General features: G+C 35.4%; 1 protein-coding gene across 2 annotated transcripts in view; it reads left to right on the top strand.

The window, feature by feature from the left end:
- YME1L1 (YME1 like 1 ATPase) overlaps positions 1-14,645 on the top strand; it is a 41,998-nt gene extending 27,353 nt beyond the window's left edge. For both annotated transcript variants that reach the window (XM_008064539.1, XM_021715791.1), the window contains 11 exons: positions 2,612-2,702; positions 5,418-5,570; positions 6,142-6,274; positions 7,002-7,064; positions 7,618-7,730; positions 8,877-9,032; positions 10,148-10,299; positions 10,959-11,085; positions 11,179-11,252; positions 12,213-12,299; positions 14,261-14,645. In XM_008064539.1, the coding sequence (XP_008062730.1) occupies positions 2,612-2,702; positions 5,418-5,570; positions 6,142-6,274; positions 7,002-7,064; positions 7,618-7,730; positions 8,877-9,032; positions 10,148-10,299; positions 10,959-11,085; positions 11,179-11,252; positions 12,213-12,299; positions 14,261-14,404 (1,293 nt within the window). In that variant the 3' untranslated portion in view covers positions 14,405-14,645. The remainder of the gene's footprint in view (positions 1-2,611; positions 2,703-5,417; positions 5,571-6,141; positions 6,275-7,001; positions 7,065-7,617; positions 7,731-8,876; positions 9,033-10,147; positions 10,300-10,958; positions 11,086-11,178; positions 11,253-12,212; positions 12,300-14,260) is intronic.
- Positions 14,646-25,026: the final 10,381 nt, after the last annotated feature.

Raw genomic sequence — 25,026 nt, 5'->3', positions numbered from 1 at the left:
AAATGGTACTTCTTTGCCTGTTCCGATTTGTAACTCCAGTATATAGGATATATTAGACAATGTATATTTCTTGAATTAATAGAATGGATAAATGCTAGTTTATAGTCAGCTGATTTTTTAAACAGATATTTAATAGTGTCTACTAAGTGCTAGGCCCTGTTTTAGGTGCTAGAATAGAACAAATAAATCTCTGCCCTTATAGAGTTTAAATTCTAAAAACAAGAGTTGGACACTGATTTGGCATTTAAGAAAATAGTAGAGTATGTTAAAAGATAACCAAAGTGTTATGAGGGGAAAAGTAGAGCAGGGTAAAGAAGATTGGAAGTTCTGAGAGAAGGGTTGCGACTTTAATTGGCTTATTCAGGGTGTGGTTGACTGAGAAGGTGACATTAGGGGGAGGATTTGAAGGAGAAGATGGAATAAGCTATGCATTTATCTGAGAAACTAACTCTTGGTCCAAAGGAATAGATTGAGCAAAGGCCCTGATGTATTCGTGTTCCTGACTTGCTTTTTGAACAATGCAAGAATCACTTTTGTATGAAATGTGGTAAGGAGCAGTAGTAGAAGATGTGGTCAGAGAACTGTACAGGATTAGATTGTATAGTGTCTTGTGAGCAATATAAAGTCTTGGACTTTTACTTTGGGAAAGTAGGAGGCATTGAAGGATTTTGAGCAGAGTAATAGTATCATTTGGAAACTTAATGGAAACATCCTAACTAATATGTTGATATAATCTTGAAGGAACAAAGATAGCTAATAGGCTATTATAATAGTCTCAGCAAGAGATGATGGTGGCTTAGAACAGCATGGTTGCAGTGAAGTTGGTAAGCTCCAGTGAGAGTCTGAATACATATTAAAAAGGTAGAACCAACAGAATTTCCTGATTGGAATGAGACAAAATTTTTGGTCTCAACTATTAGAAGGATGGAATTGCCATATACTGAGATTTTAAAAAGACTGTGAAGTCAAGCAAATTTTCGGGACAAAGATTAGAAATCAGTTGAGTTGCTTAGATATACAACTTTGGAGGTATGGGAGAGGTCTGAGCTAGAATTAAATCTTAAGGTATTATATTTACATACATTAAGTTCATGTGTTTGGATGAGATCACTGAGGAATCGAGTAACTACAAAAGAGAAGAGGTCTAAATACTGAGCTCTACAGCACCACAAGGTTCACAGGACAGAGAACAGAAGCCAGGAATGAAGATTGTGAAGGCACTGCAGTGAATTAGCGGAAGGTGGTATCCTGGAAGGAAATAGTCTGTTGCTGGGTGTGGTAGCTCACACCTGTAATTCCAGCATTTTGGGAGGCAGAGGTGAGAGGATTGCCTTAGTTCAGGGGTTCAAGACCAGCCTGGGCAACTTGGCAAGACCTTGTCTCTACAATAAGTGAAAAACATTAGCCGAATGTGGTGGTGCACACCTGTGGTTCCAGGTACTTGGAAGGATGAGGCAGAAGGATCACCTGAGTGCAGCAGGTCAAGGCTGCAGTGGCCATGAGTGTGCTACTGCACTCTAACCTGGGTGACAATGAAACTCCTACTCAAAAAAGAAAAGAATATAGTCTATGATGAGGGAATGATTATCAATGTGAAATGCTATTGATGGGCCAAGTGAGAACCGACCATTTTATTTATCAGTAGGAGGAAATCAATGATGTACTTGATAAAGAACAATTTCAGTAGAGTAGCAGGAATCCTGACTGAAGTGAGCTTATGAGAAATGAAAAGAGATGAGATGGACTAGAGGATTACAAGCAATTCTTGAATTTTGTTTGACGAGAGCAAGATAATTGATTTCATAATGGGAAATTAAGTGCAGATATTGGGTAAATTGGTATGTGAGGGTTTGTGGAAACTGATGGGATCAAGGTCATCAGCTGATAGAATATGGATGGAAGAAGAGGAATGAGTGGTTCATGGAGGAGGTATGAAATCGTATAGGAGTAGGAGAGTGAATGGAAGTGGGAATATGACAATTGGGCCCACCTGTACATTTTTGTTGTTTCTAGTTTTTGGCTCAAGTAGTGCTGGTGTAAATATGTTGCACCTATCTCTTGGTAAACATACATCTACACATTTCCCCTGAGACTCGGAGTGGACAAGGCTTTGTTTTTGACAATTAACTTGATTAAAATGTTAATAAATTTTTAATGCTTTAATCAGAGTAACTTGCAAAGATCATCCCAAGCTAACAGAAATCCCAAACCTTGCTCTTTATTAATTATGATATTTACTAGAAATATTTCTGGGAATTTTTCTAAAAATAGAAGATAATCATGACTTTAATTTTAGATTTTCAAAATACCCTTCAGCCTAAAGATATGTTTTATGTTTTAGTATGCGTCTCTCCAGGTAGTTTCTTCTTAACCTTGTCAAATGTACTTGACTTACATTCTCACTGAAAAGGTAAAAGAGGTTAAGAATGATTTTTGTTGGAATAGTAAGGAGACTGTATAATTGGAAATATAGTGGTCTGGAGAAAACCCTTTGTATGTTTATGAGGGAGTATTACTTCTGTAACCAAATTAAATTTATGATTTTCAAAGAGGAAGTTTTGATAATCTAACCATTATCTAAAATTATTTTTGATAAATTATATCACTTTAGGTGGAGGAAGCTAAACAAGAATTACAGGAAGTTGTTGAATTCTTGAAAAATCCTCAAAAGTTTACTGTGCTTGGAGGTAAACTTCCAAAAGGTAAGATATCTTCCCTTTACCTTGATTTGATGTCAGAAATGTTGTAATATGTTACTAATTTAATTTTATTGACTTTTAACTGATTAAAGTTTAGTTCTAAATTGCTATTTTATAAAATAGATGCTCATTCTTAACGTACAGTTCTGTAATCTTTTTGTTAACTTCAAATTTTTATATAATTTCAGGCTTTAAGTAAAGTGACAAGAATAGTGCAAATAATACTCTGCATACCCCTAACCCAGACTCACCAATTTTTAACATTTTGCTTTATTTTTAAAAATAATTTGGCCGGGCACGGTGGCTCAGACCTGTAATCCCAGCACTTTGCTAGGCTGAGGTGAGAGATTGCCTGAGCCCGCAGGTTCGAGACCAGCCTGGGCAACTTGGCAAGACCTCCTCTCTACAATAGATAAAATTAACCGGGTGTGATAGCGCTTGCCTGTAGTTCCGGCTACTTGGAAGGCTGAGGTGGAAGGATCATCGGAGGCTAGCAGGTCGATGCTGGGGTGGCAGTGAGTGGGCCACTGCACTCCAGCCTGGGTGATGGAATGAGATTCCAACTCAAAATAATAATAATAATAATAATAATAATTTGCTTTGTCTCTTTGATTTGTACATATATGTGTGTGTGTGTTTTTAGTCATTTGAGAATTAAGTAGATATAATCACTCCTTGTTGCTAAGAACAAGTGTATTCTTTTGCATAAATCTAGAATAATTATTGAAATTAGGAAATTGAACATATGTAAAACTATTATCTGATTCTCAGTTCTTACTCAAATTTCAGCATTTGTCCCAAAAGTTTCCTTTATAGTGTCTCCTGATTCCTACCTCCAGCCCAGTTTAGGACCTAATCCAGGATCACACATAACATTTAGTTTGTTCTTTAATATGAAACAGTTCCTCAACCTTTTAATGGGAGAGTGGGGAGAAGATGGTCTTCTCTTTTTTTAAGTTGTGAAGAGTAATTGCTAATTATTTGCAGAATGTTCCTCAGTTTGGTTTTCTCAGTTACTCAACATTTTTAATGACTTCATGATATCCTTCTAATGTATGGTTGTATTATAATTTAACCATTTACATTGAACTTTTATGTGATTTTCAGCTTTTTGCTATTAAAAATAGCACTGAGTGGCCGGGCTGGGTGACTCAGCCTATAATCCCAGCACTTTGGGAGGCTGAGGAAAGTGGATTGCCTGAGCCCGCAGGTTCGAAACCAGCCCAGGCAACTTGGTGAGACCTTGGTCTCTACAGTAAATCAAAAAATTAACAGGGCTTACTAGTGCACATCTGTAATTCTGGCTACTTGGAAGACTGAGGCAGAAGGATCGCCAGAGCCCAACAGGTCAACGCTGTCACGGCTGTGAGTGTGCCACTGCACTCCAGCCTGGGCGACAGAGTGAGACTCCAACTCAAAAAAAATAAATAAATAAATAAAAAATATATATATATTGCACTGTGATGATGATCTTAATGCAAGGCTTTGCCCATATGTTTAATTCTTTCCTTAGAATAAACTTCTAGAAATGGAATTGCTGAATTAAAGGATGGCACTTCTTTTTAGGACTTGCTTTTATATTGCCATACATCTTTACTGAGAGTTCAGCAGTGAATGAGATTGTTTGCATGAACCTTTGCTAATTTAGAGCCCATTTATATCAATGTTATACATAATAGAATGAGTGTTTAAAACCATGGAAATCATTATACCCATCCTCTTTCTAATCACAAGGAAATCCCAGACACCAAGATAAAATCTTCAGAAACGAATAGGATTTTAACCAGTTAGGAATCACTAAAACATGGCAACACTAACATAGTCTTAAGAGTGTTTTCGAGTTTTCCTTAAAATTTTGTTGTTGTTGTTGTTAAAATGCTGTATTAATGCATCGTTGTTTTTTTGCGTGTATAGTATGTACGTTTACAAAAAAAGTTACATATAAATGAGGGAATTTTTCTAACTTATGTGCAAAGCTTATTGGTATTATGAACATTTTCAAACATGGAAAGCCTTGAAAGAGTAGTACAATTCACATCCATATACTGTCTACTTAGACTCAACAGTTGTTAACATTTTGCCAAATTTGCTTTCTGTGTGTATATATTTTTTCCCCTCAACATTTGAAAGAAAGCTGTAAACATAAGCTACTTTGTGTCAAAATACTTTCTTATACATCACTAAGAAGAAGGACATGATCAAGTATCAAATCAGGATTCATGCATTACATTTGGTTGTTGGTTTAGTCTTTTTTTTTCTCTCCCCCATGAGACTCTGACATGGAACAGCAAAAAGAATGTCAACAGCTGAATCTCACTTTTAATATTTTTCCCTATTCTCTTAGAAATTGTTGTATTCCCCCACTTATTCTCTGTCCCCCTCCATCCTCTACCCCCTCAAGTCATTCTCACAATTTGTTTCTAGGTTAATTTTATCTTATTGAGTGATATGTGGGTTTATATCCCTTTGCCTCATGATTATTCTTGTCTATTTGTTGATATTTAAACAATATTTAAATGACTCAGGAAAATTAGTTTTGGACAAGATTCTGAGGTAGATTAGCAAAGACAAATATGTTTTGCTGCATTTCAAAATACTGGTTATTGGCGTGACTTCAACCTCAAAATTATAAAAATTAATAATTATTTGTTTTATAGGTTCATATTAAGGGATTAAAAAAAAAAACTTTGAATCATTCTTGTTTTCTTTTTCTTTCAGGAATTCTTTTAGTTGGCCCACCAGGGACAGGAAAGACTCTTCTAGCCCGAGCTGTGGCAGGAGAAGCTGATGTTCCTTTTTATTATGCTTCTGGATCAGAATTTGATGAGATGTTTGTGGGTGTAGGAGCCAGCCGTATCAGAAATCTTTTTAGTATGTTTTGATGTGTCTTTTATACAATGCTAAATTGTGTTTATTTTAGAGGATATCTCACCCTTTTTTTGCTAATTGCTTTTGATAGCTGAAATAGCGGTTGTGAGATCCTGGTTTGGTTAACTTAATATATGAATTAAAATAGAGCTCTCCTCTTTTTCTAAATAGTCAGAATTATAAGAGCTAGTAGAAGTACAGAATGAGTTCAGGGCTGTCAAATTAGTTTTTTTCATTTTATTCAAAAAGCTCTTAGTTTTTTTTTCATTTTTTCCATCAATTCTTTAGTATGTAATTAAGGAGTAATTAGCTTCAAACCTGATTGTATATGGTATTTGTGCAGTTAGGAAGAATGAATACCCAATTTTTATTTTAGATCATTCTTAGTATAGTTTTTTCCCCCTCCTGAGGCTACTATCCTTAAATCAGTTTGTTTTGTTTAAATGATTTCCTTTTGTGTATTTTCTTCTTGTGTTTTTGTTATGTTTTGTTTGCTTTTGACAGTCTTACAGGCTTTTAATATTTATCTGACTTTCAAAAAAGTGTTAATTTCTTTCAATCTTTGTTTTTTTAGGAGAAGCAAAAGCAAATGCTCCTTGTGTTATATTTATTGATGAATTAGACTCTGTTGGTGGGAAAAGAATTGAATCTCCAATGCATCCATATTCAAGGCAGACTATAAATCAACTTCTTGCTGAAATGGATGGGTAATTGAGTCTTCCTTTGTCGGTATAATATGGTGATACCTCCCAGCATTTGATATATGTACAATTGATTTTATACACACTATGTATACACAGATGTTACCCATTTAATAACATTCTAGAGATGTGAAAAATGCTATTTATGTGGGCAACAGAATTGTCTCTCATACAAGTAGTCAGGACAAGCGTTTCTCATATCTGAATATCAGCTCCCCTTATTTAATTTGTGGTACTTGTACCTTTTTCATTTATTGTATTACACTTACAATAGAAAAGCATATTAAAGATGAAACTAGTAGTCTATTTGAAGAAGTAAGCACTGGTTTCTGTACGATTTATGGCTTGCTTTGAGTATTGTAGTAAATTTAAAGTTTACATTAGTGATTATAATATAAAAAGAAAGAAAGGGGGTACTGCTTGGAAAGACATATTTTCAAGTCAGTATAAGACATTTGGAACCACATAGGAAGTCCTAGAGTGAATAATTTGAATTGTCATATTTGAAAATAGTTTTTCAAAAATCAGTCACCCAAATTTTTGAAGTCCAGTCACCTTTTTCTAAGTAGACAAAATATTTTGAAAGTATATTTAGTGACAAATGATTAATGGTTTTTTTATCACTCCCTTTTCTTGCCTATTAAGATGAGTGAAAAACAGTTTTATGTAGAGGATTGTTATATGTGTGCTATGCTTCAAATTTTCAGTGAAAAAGGTACTCTTTTTTCCCTAGTTTTAAGCCCAATGAAGGAGTTATCATCATAGGAGCCACAAACTTCCCAGAAGCATTAGATAAGTAAGTATTAAAAAGAAAATTTTTGCAAAATAGTGTCATATGCTACAAAATTATGCTCAAAGCCCATTATAAAAAATCATATTATATGATTTCATTTGTGTAAAATATCTCCAGTAATCAAATCCATAGAGACAAATTAGATTGGTGGTTACCAGAGTCTAGAGAGAATGGGAAGTGACTGCCAGTACTATGGGATTTCTTTTTAGAGGATGTGAATATTCTAAAATTAGATTGTGGTGATGGTTGTACAGCCATGAATGTATTAAAAACCACTGAATTATCTACCTATTTGTTTCTTGACCAAGTGACTTGTAAGTTTTTGTTTCTGAAGGGTATGCTACCTAGGTACACACATGCATCTAAAAACGAACCTTTGTTCTACCTTAGTTATTGAAACTCTTATCTGAGCCTTGTTTTCAAAGCAGCTATCTAAACATTTATCTTCAAAACTCTGTCTACTCTCTGACTGCCACTGTCTTCCCAGTCCTATTGAACTTGAACTTTACCATAGTCAGTTTATTAATTTATATTTTCCCTTGCCTTCTTTCTTTAGTGCCTTAATACGTCCTGGTCGTTTTGACATGCAAGTTACAGTTCCAAGGCCAGATGTAAAAGGTCGAACAGAAATTTTAAAATGGTATCTCAATAAAATAAAGTTTGATCAGTGTAAGTCTAATTCTATAATAGACGCATTATTATCTCTATAAAATGGTAATATAATCAGTCACCTTGTTTGTGGTCTTTCCACAATCAATTTATAAGAGACTAGTTCAGTTTTATGTCCTCCCCCACCACATTTATATGTCCTTTTAAAAGTCTATTTCTTGGTATGTATCCAAGAGATTCTATTGTTTTGAAGTCTGATTTCCAAGGAAGGAGCTTTTTCAGAGTATTCAGACAGATATATGAAATCAGTGTATGTATGTGTAAGTTTTGTGGGATTTTTTTAAGTCAGGGTCTCAACCTTGTCACATATGGCTCCCACATACTCATCCTGGACTTGGATGATCCACCTCAGCTTCCCAAGTAGCTAGGACGACAGTGCACACCACCACTATGCCCAGCTAATTTTTTTTTTTTTTTTTGTAGAGACGTCTCACTTTGTTGCCTAGGCTGGTTTCAAACTCTTGAGCTCAAATGGTCCTCTTTCCTCAGTCTCCCAAAGTGCTGGCATTACAGGCATGAGCCACTGTGCCTCACCTTATATATATGGATTTTTAAAAAAGATGAATGTAAAATACAAAATAATAGAAAAAGTTCCTGAGACGGTAGCTTATGATATAGTCAGTTTTGACCAAAAAGGAAAGCAAATTATAAAACAAAACACATAGAAATATTATGGATCCACTTGAGTAATAAATGAAGCTTTAAAGCTGCAGCATTTTCAAAGGCAGCTGAATCAGTTCATAAAACTAAATGTTTCCAATGACAAGTGGTGATTTTATATCCGAAGTATTTCAAGATGAGGTTTAGAGAACCGTCTATGAGTATGCTTTTTCAGTTTGTGTTTAGGCTAGTAACAATATAAGTCATATTTGAAATTTCTAATTTGTGTTAGGCAACTCTACATTTCTTTATTTTTCACCCAGTTATTTACATTTAGGAACATTTGTGTTTTGTCCCAGTGCTATTTTAATTGCATGTTTTGGCTCCTTTCCTTAAGAATTTTAATAAATTTACTTCCGTTTTAAGATAAATATTTTAAACTGTGACTGAGAATAACTTTTTTCTTTGAAATGTGAAGTTCTTTGTGAAGAGCTTTGTTTTACCTGTTTTGGACTTTTAGTATGTTGTGTTCTCTTATTTCTTTAGCTGTTGATCCAGAAATTATAGCTCGAGGTACTGTTGGCTTTTCTGGAGCAGAGTTGGAGAATCTTGTGAATCAAGCTGCATTAAAGGCAGCTGTTGATGGAAAAGAAATGGTTACCATGAAGGAACTAGAATTTTCCAAAGACAAAATTCTAATGGGTAGGTTTTAAAAAAATTTTTTTCATATCTTTTGCTTTTCATTGTGTTAGATGAAAATCTTTTTTTTTTTTTGCAAATACTCTATTCAGACAGTTAAAACTTCAGTGTCTAGGTATTCAAGATCTGCAGTAATTTCACAAATTTTTAATTTGAAAGTCTAACAAACGCTGGTAAGCAGTAACATTTTCTTGACAATATCCATTTTGTCAACAATATAGAACTGATTTTGATGACAAAAGTCATTTCATTACTTTTGTCTTTTTCTTAGAAGACCTTTTTTTCTTACTGAAAAGAAGGTAAGATTAAAAAAAGAAAGGCTATGGCAAGATAGCATTATTTGGCCTCTTAAGAACAAGTACACTATAGTAGCTTATATAATTATAATGGTGGTGGAGGCTGGGGCAACCGTGCATTTCCTCTTTTCCAGTATTGCTGATAAAACATGGTTAATTTTCTTTATTTTGTGTTTACATTTATAAATATTAAATTGGCTTTAAAATGGTTAAGTTAGAAGTTTATTTTCTAAAAATAGAATTAAGCTTTCTCTTTTGATGTAGGGATTATGCTGATAGTTTTGACAGTTTTGGTTTGTCGATAACAAATTGTATGTATTGTAGAATGATATTATACTCTGAAATATTTATTAATATTAAATTATGTTACATTAAGAATGACTTTAAGGAGGATGCTTTAAAAAAAAAAAGTTCCATATCAGATACATTCATCCCTCCATATGCATGCTGGTAGGGGGCATGGAATTAGTTCCAAGATCCCCTCTGGATACCAAAATGTAAAGATACTCAAGTTCCTGATATAAGATGGTGTAGTATTTGCATGTAACCTGTGGTCATCCTTCTAAATACTTTGAATTATCTCTAGGTTATTTATAAAACCTAATACACTGTTGTAAATACTTTGTAAATGGTTGATATTTTTAAAAATTGGTATTTTTTTTCTTCCCCCCCGAATATTTTCAGTCCTCGATTGAATTCATGGATACATAGCCTGTCAGCAGGGGTGGCCTACTGTGTTTGATTTGCAAATGAGAATGGATTTTGTTGGTTTAAATATATCTTTCTAATGGAGTATTTTACTAAGTTAAATTTTTATTTTAGGGCCTGAGAGAAGAAGTGTGGAAATTGATAACAAAAACAAAACCATCACAGCATATCATGAATCTGGCCATGCTATTATTGCATATTACACAAAAGATGCAATGCCTATCAACAAAGCTACAATCATGCCACGAGGGCCAACACTTGGACATGTAAGTTTTTTAAATAGAGCTTTCCAGAAGCTTAGGTAGTAAATTGCCGATTAAAATATTTACAAAGAAAATTCAGCTACTTTCTACATTTTTGATACTTTCTTCTTTGACTTCCTGAACCATTTTGAAATTAGATAGAGGCATTTGTTTGCTTTTCTGCTAATAAAGACTTTTCTATATATTTTGTATCATTAGGTTATGAAATTTGAGTAATGCAACAAACTATAATTTTTAAATATCTAATTGTTCTGCTTTCCCAAAAGAAAGAATTCTATAATAATAACTTATTCAGTAGTTTTTCTAAGATTTTTCTCACTTACTACAAGTTTCATTATCATGGCTTTCAAATTGTAGACCTTTTATTTTTCCTTTTTTGTTGTTGTTTAATTGAAGACAGTAACATTTCTGTGCAACTGCAAAGAAGACAGTTTTATTGAAGCATTATTCACTTATTGTTTATAAAATACACTCTTGCTTTATAAAGGATTGGTTTTTCATTTTCTAAATTGCTGGTTTTGCCATCCGTCATCTGATGACCATCTCTATTAAATGTCTTTCAGCTTCAGTATCTTGGTATTGAGTACTTTAACTAAATGATAACCCTAGTTTTTAATTTAACTCTGTCAGAACTGTTATCTGATTATTTTTAAATTGTCTAGGTGTCCCTGCTGCCTGAGAATGACAGATGGAATGAAACTAGAGCCCAGCTGCTTGCACAAATGGATGTTAGTATGGGAGGAAGAGTGGCAGAGGAGCTTATATTTGGAACTGACCATATTACAACAGGTTGGTTTTAAAGAATGACTTGAGTTCAAATTCTGTTTGTGGGTTTAAAGGTTTTTTAAAACTGAGTTGTATGTTCTCTCTCTTTGATCTTAGGTGCTTCTAGTGATTTTGATAATGCAACTAAAATAGCAAAGCGGATGGTTACTAAATTTGGGATGAGTGAAAAGGTAATAGCTAATTTTAATCCTTTTCGAGTATCAAATCATGTGCCAAGTGTCTCTTTGAGAGATGGTTTTGATCATAACTGGTAACATTGATTTCTTCCCTGTCTCACTCCAAATGGATTTGAGCCTGATTATTCTAGATATTGTTCTAAATATTATTCTCTGAGTAACAAAAATAGAACATTCTTTTAACTGATAAGACAGTAACTACTACTTCAAGAGTTAACCAAATGAGAAAGTAAATTCTTTAGCCTTTCCATATGGCATAAAAGAGCCTACTTTCTGAGCTTGCTTACTAATTTGCCCTTTCCATATGTTTCACATTCCCATATTATGATTGTGATTTCTTGAAGCACTTCAATGCCCTCAATTGTGGATTTCTGGGTTTTTTGTTTTTGAGTTGGGGTCTCACTCTGTTGCCCAGGTTGGAGTGCAGTGACGTGATCATGGCTCACCACAGCTTTGACCTCCTGGGCTCATATGTTCTATCTCAACCTCCCAAGTAGCTGGGACTACATGCATGCGCCACCACACCTGGCTTATTTTGATTTTTTTGTAGAAACAAGATCTTGCTATGTTGCCTAGGTTGGTCTTGGAACTTCTAGGCTCAAGAGATCCTTCTGCCTTGGTCTCCCAAAATGCTGGGATAACAGGCATGAGCCACCACACCCAGCCTGAATTGTGGATTTCTGTATTTGCAGTAGCATCTAAGATTTTGCAAGAGTTCGCAGAACCAGACTTAAGATAATTTTAAATTTTCTTTCTTGCTTATACTTTGTTGATTTTAATCTATACTTTTAGAAGAATGATGAAATTTCTTTCCACTCATGTGCATTTTTATATTGTACTTCTTCCTTGCCCCCATGATATTTGTTTCCTTATATATAAGTAGGATAGTACTTTGTTAAATTTGTTGGTGTTTTGAGCTTTTCGGTTCAATTATTTTCTTCACTTTGGTTTTAGCTTGGAGTCATGACCTACAATGATACAGGGAAACTGAGTCCAGAAACTCAATCTGCTATTGAACAAGAAATAAGAATCCTTCTAAGGGTAATGATAATGTTTTTCTTTGCTTATTTATTTTCTTAGAAATAACGTGCATAAATAAGTTTATACCTAAAAAATAATTGAAGGCTTCTGTTTACTAGAAACATGTCTTTATAAAATAAAGATAATAGGTGCCCCATTGCAGCATCGATTCAAATGTGTTCTTAAGGAACCTCTGACCAGGAACTGGGTCTTATTTTCTTCGGGCCATGGGCTAAGAATAAGAACAGTTACATGTGACTGTTAACTTTAATTCCGCTTTAGCTGCAAAACCATAATAGGTGATAATGTAGGAGGTGTTGCTTATTGACTCTCTGTGTCTCTTGTTGTCTTACTCTGACATGTATTTATTCAAGAAATAGTACTGAGCCGGGCTTGGTGGCTCAGCCTGTAATCCCAGCGCTTTGGGAGGCTGAGGTGAGTGGATTGCCTGAGCCCGCGGGTTCGAGACCCCCCTGGGCAGGTGAGACCTCATCTCTACAATAAATTTTAAAAAATTAGCCGGGCGTGGTAGCGTGCTCCTGTAGTTCCAGCTACTGGAAGGCTGAGGCGGAAGGATCGCTGGAGCCCAGCAGGTCGAGGCTGCAGTGGCCGGGAGCGGCCACTGCACTCCAGTCTGGGCGACAGAGTGAGACTGCAACTCAAAAAAAAAAAAAAGAAATAGTACTGATTATTTGCTTTGTGCCCAGCAGTGTGCATGAGTTGAGAATATAGAATAAGCAAAGCAAAATTTCCTTTGGCCACAGTGTCTATTACAGGCTAAGGTAAAGGAATATTTAGGAGTAGATTCAGTGGGATCATTTAGTAGGTGTGGTAATTTCGGCATGATATAATGGATGCTTGGAGTAGGTTGGTAAAAGTAGGAATGGTGATACATGGGTAGGTTCAAGAGATACTGATGTAGTGGAATCAGCATGTCTTTATGATAGTTTGGATATGAGAGGTAAGAGAGCAGCTAACGCAGTTTTCTAGATTCTTGACTCATGCAACTGGATAATTGTGCCATTCACTGAAGAAACTGGATACTAAACCGGGGTAAGACTGTGAAGTGGGTAAATCGTGAGTTTAGTGATTTTGATTTTGTTTTTAATTTTTTAAGAGACAGGTTTCATTATGTTACTCAGGCTGCACTTGAACTCTTGGGCTCAAAAGATCTTACTACCTCAGCCTCCCAAGTAGCTGGGGCCATAGGCATATACCACCATGCCCAGCTCCGTGAGTTCAGTTTGTACATGTTGAATTTCAGGCATCTTAGAAAATATTTCAAGCTGGAAATAAATATGGGTCTGGAGCTTAGTGGAAAAGCTGGTTCCATTTGGATGTTGAAGTTGCCCATTTATTAATTCAGATCTTGGAATGAAAAGGAAGACAGCTGCATGCCAAATTCTGTAGTGAATGTGGAATGTAATTAGGGTATTTGTTAGATGGCATAATGAAGCAGGTTGGATAGGACCAGATTAAAATGGCCTGGACTTCAAAGAGATAGTACTTTATACAAGAGAATGGGTTAGTAATGTTCTGGAAATAGGAATGGTAACAAAGAGCTCAGCTCTTTACCTTGAAGTATCTGGGATAAGAGCAAATAAATAGCACTTGAGGAGTCTTACAGAAAGCAGTCTCCAGAGGAGAGAGCCAGGTTTTGATTAATTCAAGGAGAAGGAAAACTTAAGGATGTGGAAAGTTTGTATAATGGAAAGTTTTAGCAAGTGTTTCAGAAGAGAAGGTCTCTGCCTTCCTAGAATGTTTATTCTCTTTTCCTTACTATTTATAGTATGAGACACAAATTACCTAACCTCTAGAACCAAGCTTTTAAAAATGTAAGTCAACAGGTTTCACATTTAAGTCAACAATATACATCAATGTTTCACATTTTTTTAGGTACGTCAAGTTTTTTTTTTTTTTTCCCATTGACTATTTGCTTCTATATTTTCTGCTTCTTACATATATCTCCTTTTCTATTTCAGGACTCATATGAACGAGCAAAACATATCTTGAAAACTCATGCAAAAGAGCACAAGAATCTAGCAGAAGCTTTATTGACCTATGAGACTTTGGATGCCAAAGAGATTCAAATTGTTCTTGAGGGGAAGAAGTTAGAAGTGAGATGATAATTCTTGATATGAATGCATTGCTGGTTTTATTGCAAGAATATAAGTAGCATTGCAGTAGTCTCCTTTTGCAACGCTTTCCCCCATTCTTGACTTGGTGTAACTTAAGGGTGTGAAACACTTTGTCAAACTGTTGTCACATGTATCTAATTTTGGTTATTCTCATGATGACACCTATTGCAAATTAGCAACCCATGGCAAGTATATTTTAAAAAATAAAGAACTATCAGGATTGAAAACAGCTTGTTTGAGAAATGTCAATCAGTTATTAAGTCAAAAGTAAGTAATAATGTTATGGTTGGTTCCCCTTCTATAGATTTGAATTGAAAATTGTGCCTTTAACCCTAAGAATTTTTTCTAATTTGCAAGCTAAAATTGTTGAAGGATTATTTTTCTCTCTTCATAGTACCTTTTGTCTTTGATAATGAAATGATGTGTTTGGTTGTTGGTGAATCATATTTCTTTGTTGTATATCAGTGGAAACTTAATTTAGATGGATTAATTATGCTCCAGATTGACCATATATAAAGTGGTTTTTTAAAATTGAAGAGTAGATAATTGTAAACATACAATTATAATCAGAATTTAAATGATTATAACCTTTTAAAAATGCAGCATGCATTTTCATGTTATTTTTTAGTATTACTATTACTCTCACTCATGAAGTTTGTTTCAGAGCAACAGTATTTTGTCACAAGATAAAACCAAGTAGCAAATCTTATTCTGAATGACTGTATAATTATGCTTGGTCTTTAAAGCAAAATTAAACCAAGAATCCCCTTCAAAGTGAACTTTTGAATTACCCTGGATTAGAAATGCAAAATTGTATTGACTTTTCATTCATATTTTGAATATGAACATGTTGTTAGAGGATTTACAGATTAATTTTATTCAACTAAATAATAAAATTATTTTAGAACTCATGTATTGGTTTTACAACCCAATTATATTCTTTTTTTTATTTTTTTGAGTTGGAATCTCACTCGGTCGCCCAGACTGGAGTGCAGTGGCCGCTCCCGACCACCGCAGCCTTGCCTGCTGGGGTCTGGCGATCCTTCCGCCTCAGCCTTCCGAGTAGCCGGAATTACAGGCATGCGCTACCATGCCTGGCTGATTTTTTGATTTATTGTTGAGATGAGGTCTCGCTGCCCAGGCGGGTCTCGAACCCACGGGTTCAGGCAATCCACTCACCTCAGCCTCCCAAAGGCCCGGGATTACAGGCTGAGCCGCTGAGCCCGGCCAATTATATTCTTGAAGTGACTTAAAATTGCATATAATTTTTTAGTAACTAAAACTGTATGTAGTCTTCATGGAAGAGAGGGATATAGTTAGAAGGAGCTTATTACATGATATTCTTGGCCATTTTGAGTAATCTTAAATTTTGATATTTCAAACTAACCGAAATATTACCAGAATAATAGTTTGATATTTCAAACTAACCGAAATGTTACCAGAATAATATAAGGAATGCTCATGTACCCCAATTCAGTTATTTTCGTCCCTGTTTTTTTTTTTTATTGCCCCCTCACCTGCATGAGTATGTGTTTGCCTTCTCCTTCTCCCTCCCCATCTCCCTCTTCCTCTCTTCTCTCCCCCTGTTCTTCTATATATATACATGCACACATGTATAACACTGATGAAGTCTTATGACTTTAATATTTTTACAGATTTTTTGAGATATAATTTATGTACTATAACATTTACCCATTTTAAGTGTATGTATACTCAAAGATTTTGTGTGTGTGTGTGTGTGTGTGTGAAATCATCACTGCAATCGGGTTTTAGAACCTTTCCATCACTCAAATGATTGTTATGCCAGTTTGTGGATTTAATTTTTAAGAAACCGGTGAAATGTTTTAAAAATGACTATACAATTTTATGTCCTAGCCAGAAGGGTTATAGTTTCTCCACATCTTTTGCAATACTTCTTTATATAGTTTGCCTTTTTGCTTATGGTCATTCAAATGAGTATGAAGTTATATTACACCACTCATATCCAAATTATTATCATCCAAAATATAATCTCATCCAAATTTGATCACTTTCCTCATCACTAATAATGTTGAAGAATTTCTCCTGTGTTCTTATTGGGTACTTGTATATCTTTAGAAAAATGTCTACTCAAATCTTTGGCCCTCCTTTTAGTTAATTGTTTGTCTTTTTATTATAAGAGATCATATAGTCTGAATGCAAATACTTTATTGTATGGATCTTGCTTTTTACCCGGTCTATCTCTGCCATTTCAGTGGGCTGTTTATTTCATTTATGCTTAGACTGATACAGTTGAATTTACACCTGCCTGTTGCTATTTGTTTTCTGTTTTTCTTATATCTAAAGAGATTCCTCTGTTTCTCCTTTTTCACCTTCTTTTGTTTTCAGTAAATGGTACTACTGCTTTATCTGATCTTATGTCTTCAGTCTTTATCTGGAAATGTTCACTGTTGCATTCTTTTTTAAAGAATCGTTTTAATGGATATGGAATTTATGCTTGGCAATATTTTTCTTTGAATCTCTTTGAAGATATCATCCCAGTGCATTCTGACTTCCCTTATTTTTGGTGAGATGTCAGCTGTTAATTTTTGATTTCCTTTATGTGATAGATTTTTTTTCTCAATACTTTCAAGTTTTTTTGTTTTTTTTGAGTTGGAGTCTCACTCTGTCGCCCAGACTGGAGTGCAGTGGCATGCTCCCAGCCACTGCAGCCTCGACCTGCTGGGCTCCGGTGATCCTTCTGCCTCAGCCTTCCAAGTAGCTGGAACTACAGGCGCGCGCTACCACGCTCGGCTAATCAAGTTTTTTTTTTTAAATGGCCTTGTTTTTAAAAATGTTGACAAGGATGGTTTTTGGTGTGGATCTCTTTGTGTTTATACTGGTTGGGGTTTTTTGTTTTTGTTTTTTGTTTTTTTTAGCATATTTGATCTATAATTGTTTTTCATCAAATTTGAGAAATTTGGGGTTATTATTTATTCAACTGTGTTTTTCTGCCCTTTTCTCTCTGTTCTTTTGTAATTCCCCTTATACATTTGTTTGATACATTTGGTGTTTTCCTAGTTTCTGAGACTTTATTCATTTTATTCAATCTCTTTTCTCTCTCTTTTCTTCAGGTTGAATAATTTCTGTTGGTTTTTCTTCAGGTTCTCTCATTCTTTCTTCTACCATCTGAAATCCACTCAATTTTTTATTTCGGATATAGTATTTTTTTAGCTCTCAGGTTTCTATTTGGTTCTTTCATATATTTTGTACCTCTGTTGAGATTCTTTGTTCATTAGATCATTGTCATCAGTTTTCTTTAATAATGTAAACAGACTATTAGTTTATTTGGTCATGTTTATAAAGTCTTTGCTAAATCCAACATCTAGGGATACTCAGGAAGCTTTTATCGAATGCTTTTCTTTCTTCGTAATTTATTTTGAAATCATATTCAACTAAAGCAATTTAATTTAATAAGAGTGGACTTAGGAACATTTCTAAACTTTTCAGATCTATCAGAATGCCAGAGTCTCACTTGTTGTCAATATCTGTTACTACTTTTAGTAACTGATACCTATTTTATTTTTAGATATTCTTTATATTTGTTCATTTTAAGGTAAATTCCGAGTTACATTAAGCCAGCTAGTTATGAGCATATTTCTTAATGTATGTAATATTTTAATAAAAATATGTTGGAATATAGACTTGATCTTTGTGTTGAAAAAATAACAGTACTGGACATGAAGAGTTGGAGAGTTATTATGTTTGAAATGAGGATTTTGTCCAGGTGTGGTGGCTCACACCTGTAATCCCAGCACTTTGGGAGGCTGAGGCCAGGAGGATTGCTTGAGCCCAGGAGTTCAAGATCAGCCTGGGCAGCATAATGAGACCTTGTCTCTACAAAAAAATTAGCTGGGTGTGGTGGTATACATGTGTAGTCTCAGCTACTCAGGAGGCTGAGACAGAAGGATTGCCCGAATCCAGAAGTTTGAGGCTGCAGTGATATGTGGTCATGCCACTGCACTGCAGCCTGTGTGACAGAGTGAGACTTCAACTCAATAAAAAGGGAAAGAAATGGGGATTTTATTTCCATACATATTCTTTCTCCATTCTGTTGCAGGTGAATCCCTTTTTTAGTCAGGAATATGGCGTTTTCTCCCCTTTAACAATAGAAAATAAAGTTATGTATAAGTGCTGTGTTTTTTGAACTATTTCAGTCTTGCATCAGCATGACAGTATAATGAGTTGCTAATCTTTTATGAATTTAGTAATGTAGTTCATGAAAAATAGGGTGCTTATTTCTCATGTGAAACCTACTGTGGCAAGCTTGGTATGAAATTCCTGCACTTCTGGAACCAGGTATTTGATACCCAAGAATTGGAGCCTGAGAGACAGTCTGATAAGATGTTTTGGCTGAGAAAGTGAGAAGAATTGCTACTGTGTTGAAACTCGTGTGCACTCAGCATTTGTTAGGCAATGAATGCTTGAATGTTTACAGAAGACCAGATGTTCAAAAAATGAGCTGTTGAGGGATCCATTTTAGATTCCACGTGAAAGGGCTTGTTAAAGGTGTGTTCAGGCTTCCGAAGAGGTTAATCCAAAGTGGATTGCTGAGGGAGAATGGATGAAATTAGGCAGGGAAGAAGAAAAGACCACGCTGGCCTTCCACCCTTACTGCAGGTAGCCAGCCTGTGGCATCCCCTAGCTGGTTAACTCTGACTTTGAAGCATTTTTATTAGTTATATGGGACTGGATGTTCTGTTTCAGTACCTTAGTCTGTTAAATCACCACAAGACTGGCTGGTGCAGTGACTCACACATGTGATCCCATCACTTTGGGAGGCCGAGGTGAGAGGACTGCCTGAACCTGGACAGCATAGTTAGACCTCATCTCTTCAATAAATCAAAAAATTAGCTGGGTATGGTGATGTGCACCTGTAGTCCTGCTACTTGGAAGACTGAGGTGGAAGGATCACCTGAGCTCAGTAGGTCGAGGCTGTGATAGCTATGATCGTTGCACTGAGCTCCAGCCTGAAGACAGAGCATGACTCTGACTCAAAAAAATAAAAGTAAAGCAGCACTAGGACTTTTTATTACTTGAGAATCATGTTTGTATGCAGGCAGAAGAACGTGAATATTTAATTTATAAGTGTTAGTAGGAGATGATGTTGCCTTGGATTACTTCTTGAGTCAAAATAGATTTTTCAAAATCTTAAATATTTGTGTATTCTCCCAACAGTCATGGAGTTGGTGTGTGAATATATATCACCTTTAAATTTATTCTTTTTAACAGAGCTTCTTTTGTCTTGGTATTTATTTTTCAATATTTTTTCTTGTGCTATATGGCTTAGTCTTCCCCTCAAATTGCTATGCAATTTAGTCATGGTATTTGTACTCATCAAAATTAATACTGTTAGTACTGAAAGAACGAATCCAGGGATTTAGGAGAATTATCTATACTATTGCTAAATGAATCAAAGGGACAAGAGGTAAACCCTTTCTGATGACTGCTTTTAGTTAATTAGAGCTTATATTTTCCCTTTTATTCTGTTGAAAGCATTTCTGTATAATCAAGTTAAAATTCAGGAACGACCTTGTTGAGGTCCTTATTCTTTTCTCTCCTTTTCATATTGGTTAATTGTAAGGTTTATATCCTTGGTTCTTTTAGTATCTCTCCATATTTCTCTATCAGTATGCTGATGCTTCTTAGTCTTTCCTTCCAGCCACTTTCCCTTTAGGATGCATTTCCTGCTGCTTTCTCTGTTTCTTAATAACATTCAACTTTGTTCTTTTGTGATGGCTGTTCTCTAATTTATTGTTTCTGTGTCTGCCTTTTCCCACCTGATGAGTTCTAGGAAGCTTATCTTAAACACCTTTGCTTATTAAGACTAAATGAAATGCTTTCTTTATAGGTAGGCACCTAATACTTTTCTTCTTTGAGTTGGAGTCTCACTCTGTCACCCAGACTGGAGTGCAGTGGCCGCTCTGGGCCACCGCAGCCCCCACCTGCTGTGCTCCGGCGATCCTTCCACCTCAGCCTTCCAAGTAGCTGGAACTACAGGCGTGTGCCACTATGCCCGGCTAATTTTTTGATTTATTGTAGAGATGAGGGCTCACCAAGTTGCCCAGGAGAGTCTCGAACCCACGGGCTCAGGCAGTTCACTCACCTCAGCCTCCCAAAGCACGGGATTACAGGCTGAGCCACTGAGACCGGCTGCACCTAATACTTTTAATAGGTATTCAGTAGATGAATTATCCTAATTCCCTCATCATCAAGCAGAACACTAGAACAGGTGGACAAGACTTTCCAAAAGAGGGTTAAAACAATGCTGTAGATAATAAGAGTATTAAGTGACTTCATCTCTGAAAATATCCTAGAGAGTACCACAGTAAAAAGACTGATGGAATATCTTGTAGATCTGATTTCTTTTTAAGAAGGAAAAAATAAAATACCAGATAGGATTGTGAGCCAGGATAACAAGAGTGTCTGTGACTTAGAAGGATCTGTCAAGAGGGTTAAAAAGAAAATTTGAGATACACAGCATGTAAGATTCTTTATGGTGTTTGGATTGATTTCACACAAGATGTATGATGTCTTTGATTAACCACTTATTGTCATTAAGGCTGTGTATCATATATATTGCAAAAATGTATTATTAATGAAACTTGCTTAAAATTCAGCCTCATGGGCCACAAAATTACATGAGTCTATCATAAATCTATTACTTAATGCTGGAAAACTTCAAGACTTAACTGTAAAATGAGAAGAGGATGTTGATGGGCTTATGGGGGCAGATGAAGAAGCAATTACATTGAATTCATCATATTTAAAGATTTCTAGTCATTAATCACATCCATGTTAAATTCTTTACACACCAAGCTTGCACAATTAAAACCCACAGTTTCCATTAACTACATAATAGGGACCATGTAATTAAAGTGGGTGACCCTGGTCTTGCTCTCCCTGAGGAAAAACTGAGTTTTGTTTACTGTATACCTAATGGAGTTTGTAAGTTGAATTGATGTACTATTAGCAATCAGATGCAGACTCTTTTAGAGTTAAAAATAATGAAATGGAGCATTTCATGTTACAAAGTGAAAAAAATATTTTTTAGGTCTCTTGTTTACCTCTTTATATTATCCTGTGCCTATGAAATGATCAATCAAATGGAGATGTTTTTGTATTTGAGTAGATAGAGATGGCTATTTAATGAGAACCTCTCTGTGGTTATTACACCCACGGAGATGCTTTTTTCTACTGCTCAAAACAGTTTTCTCACTCATTAATTTTTATGCCTTTTAGTGCTTCTGCCGTTTTTAGTTTCTCCTCATCCACATTGGCAAAGACGTTTCTCTTTGAGGACTTTTTTCATTCGAAGAAACAAAAATCACTCAGGGAGAGATTGGGTGAATAAGGGAGGGTACACGGGTCATGCCATTTTTGGTCAAAAGCTACTGAACACTCAGCATAGTGTGGGCAGGTGTGTTTGTTATCATGGTGGAAGAATCAGTCACCTGTTTGCCACAATTTAGGATGTTTCTTCTACAAATCAACTCACAGCAACGCTAGTTGGTACACTGATGTCTATGGGTCCTAGAACACTTACCTAGCAGGGAAAACCTGTTCTGCAAGGGCCTCACCTTCCAAAAAGATAATTCCGGGCTTTTTGGGGGCCACCTCTTCTATTTCGCTTAAATGTGTTTATCTTTCCAGAGTCTTCCTCTTTTCTGCTCTGCAGAAATTATTTTAGACTCTGATCTCTAATTTTGCCACTGTTTCCCTGAGACATGTTAAGAACCAGTTGTTCTTGAGGTGCTGGTTATTTCTGTAAAACTCTCCTAGAAATTATAAACCAGATGATGAAAGAGGAAGAAGTGGAAGAAGAGAGAAATTATAGATGCAATTTGAAAAACTGGTTGTTAAGGGATTTCCAAGAAGAAAGAAAGGATTATAATATTTTAAAATATTCAGTTATGTAAAAAGAAATCACAATCATTCATACAGCTAAAAATATGAAGTGACTTTAGAAGAAATTTGTGAATCTAGCAATGCAAAGTCTGGCACAAAAATGTCAGTGGGTGGAGGAATTATAGCACTAGGCACTTGGAAGTGGCATGTTTGAAGTACTAGTTCTGCTATGCCAAAAGATAATTTATTTTCCTTTTGATGAACAATAACATGTTTTATATTGTTAAAGTGCAAAGAAAATGGACTTTTTTCAAATTGCTGCAGCTAATTTCATATACTTTTGATTATTTTGTGTGACTAAGTGTTGCTTTCTTTTTTTTTTCCTGTTTGGGAATTTGACTGGAGGACATGTTCTTGCCTTTCCCCACTCACATGAGACTCTGCTTTTTCATCCTTGTTTGATTTTAAGATTCTTAAATTGAATGCTGCTGCTTATAGACATACAACGTACTAAAATTTTCTAATTAAATGTGAAGAAACAGTTGTTAGAGGAATATGTAGATGTCAAAGAAATATGTCTCTAGTAAGATTGTATTTAAAAAAAAAACACTAAACACATTTCTAAAAGTGAGACGTTACTATGAGGCTATACTTCCTACTACTACTCATCACAAATTTTATTTTATCCACCAAAGCTTTTTATTCACTGTGAGAGTTTATTATATTGTTAACATTGTGTTTTGTAAATTACATTTGAAACCAAGGTGATATTTTGAAATTGTGTTTAACTTGGGAGAGATATTTCTTAAATCAAGATGAGTAAAGCTGGTTGGCTTTTTAAGGGGTTTGACAAATTATAAAACAAAGACATTTAAACTCTTTCCTGTTTACTGTGTGTCTGATAATACTAGCATGAAGTCATTCTATTCTTTTTTTTTTTTTTTTTTTTTGAGTTGGAGTCTCACTCTGTCACCCAGACTGGAGTGCAGTGGCCGCTCCCGGCCACCGCAGCCTCGACCTTCTGGGCTCTGGCGATCCTTCCGCCTCAGCTTTCCAAGTAGCCGGAACTGCAGGCGAGCGCTACCACGCCCGGCTGATTTTTTGATTTATTGTAGAGATGAGGTCTCGCCTGCCCAGGCGGGTCTCGAACCCGTGGGCTCAGGCAATCCACTCACTTCAGCCTCCCAAAGGCGCAGGATTACAGGCTGAGCCACCGAGCTATTCTTGGGTAAGTTTGATGACCTGTAAGGTGATGAGAATATCAAGGTCTTAGCCAATTAAATAATGACACAACTATAAAGAGCAAATGTCTTGAGGCAAGATGGTTCAATTGAACTCTCCCTATTAGGTAAGAGTAGAAATCATGGATAACTTGTGAACTGATTATATCTTTAAATCATTTATTATTTTATAGTAAGCACACAAGAATGTTTTATCATTTATGCATATTAATACTTTTTCCTATATTTGCATATTAACTAAGTATAATTTTTTTGTAACTTCTGTTGTTTTTTGTTTGAAAAATCTTCTATAACGTATTAATTACCTAAATGTACACCTATATTTTCTTCTAAAATATTTAGTGGTATAAATGATTTCATTAAAAAAGACTAAAAACTTTTACTAATTTGAAGTTTATTTTGGTGTATGTCTTGTGAGATGTGTACTTGTGCTCTTCTCACTAGTTGATTTTTCCTAAAGCATTTTTCAAATTTATACCATCCTAAATGGTTTGTATAGCTTCTGTTACATAAGTAAGTTCTTGGCCTCAATATAGAGAACTCAGTATTGTTTTCTATTGGTGTTGATATGCTTATTCTTCTGTTGGCAGCATACTTAATATTTATATATTTTATATTTACTTAATATTTTATATTTTAATATCAAATACAAAATTTCATTTATGTTAACTTTGTTTAAATGCACTTTATTATTTAAACTAGAAATCAATCAGTAATGTTTTAACAAAAGCAGCATTTATTATTGAAAAGTTAGAAGATACGAATAAGAAAATAAATATGAATCAAAGGAAACCTTAATAGAGTAGATTCAAATATACCTCATTCTCCTAAGATTGTATCCCCCAAATGCAAAGTTCTATGTGGCAATGGTAAGTCCTCCCAGCCTCTTTCCCATCAAAGGATTTTTTAAAGCCCACTTGGGTTCTAGGTTGAAGACTGAACCACTTTATTTGCTTCCGGTGAAAAAGTTTGGCCACAAGGGATTGACTACAAAGTTTGACAAGTTCGTGAACTCATCCTAGGAAAAGTGCTACATACCTCATTGCTGAATATCACGGTGGTCGCCTAAGTACTCCCCTTGGAAAGCTGGGCACCCCCACCAGTGCTTAGTCCAACTATCAAAGCAATATGGGACCTCTTTTTCTGGAATGATCATCAGAGCTGTCGTCATATTTGATGTCCTGAATGTCATCAAAATGTCTTTCTTTCAATGTTTCCTTTATCCCTGGGTAAAGAAAAAAATCATTGGGGGCCAGGTCAGATGAGTAGGGAGGGTGTTTCAACAGTTATTTGTTTACTGGCTAAAAAATCCCTCACAAACAGTACTGCATGAGCTGGTGCACTGTCGTGATGCAAGAACTCCTTTGGGACCCTTTTTGCATGCACCTTTCTTACGCCAAGATTTTCAGTTAAGATTTCCCTGTTTCTCTATCGATGTTTAGCTGGTCTGCTATACTTCTCACACCAATGATTTTGATTCACATGAATTTTTGCAATGTTTTT

The sequence above is a fragment of the Carlito syrichta genome, unplaced genomic scaffold, assembly GCF_000164805.1.
Source record: "Carlito syrichta isolate Samal-C Ts95f unplaced genomic scaffold, Tarsius_syrichta-2.0.1 Scaffold307674, whole genome shotgun sequence".
In the NCBI taxonomy this organism is placed as follows: Eukaryota; Metazoa; Chordata; class Mammalia; order Primates; family Tarsiidae; genus Carlito; species Carlito syrichta.
Note: the sequence above shows the minus strand (reverse complement) of the source record. Positions and strands in the feature narration are given on the sequence as shown.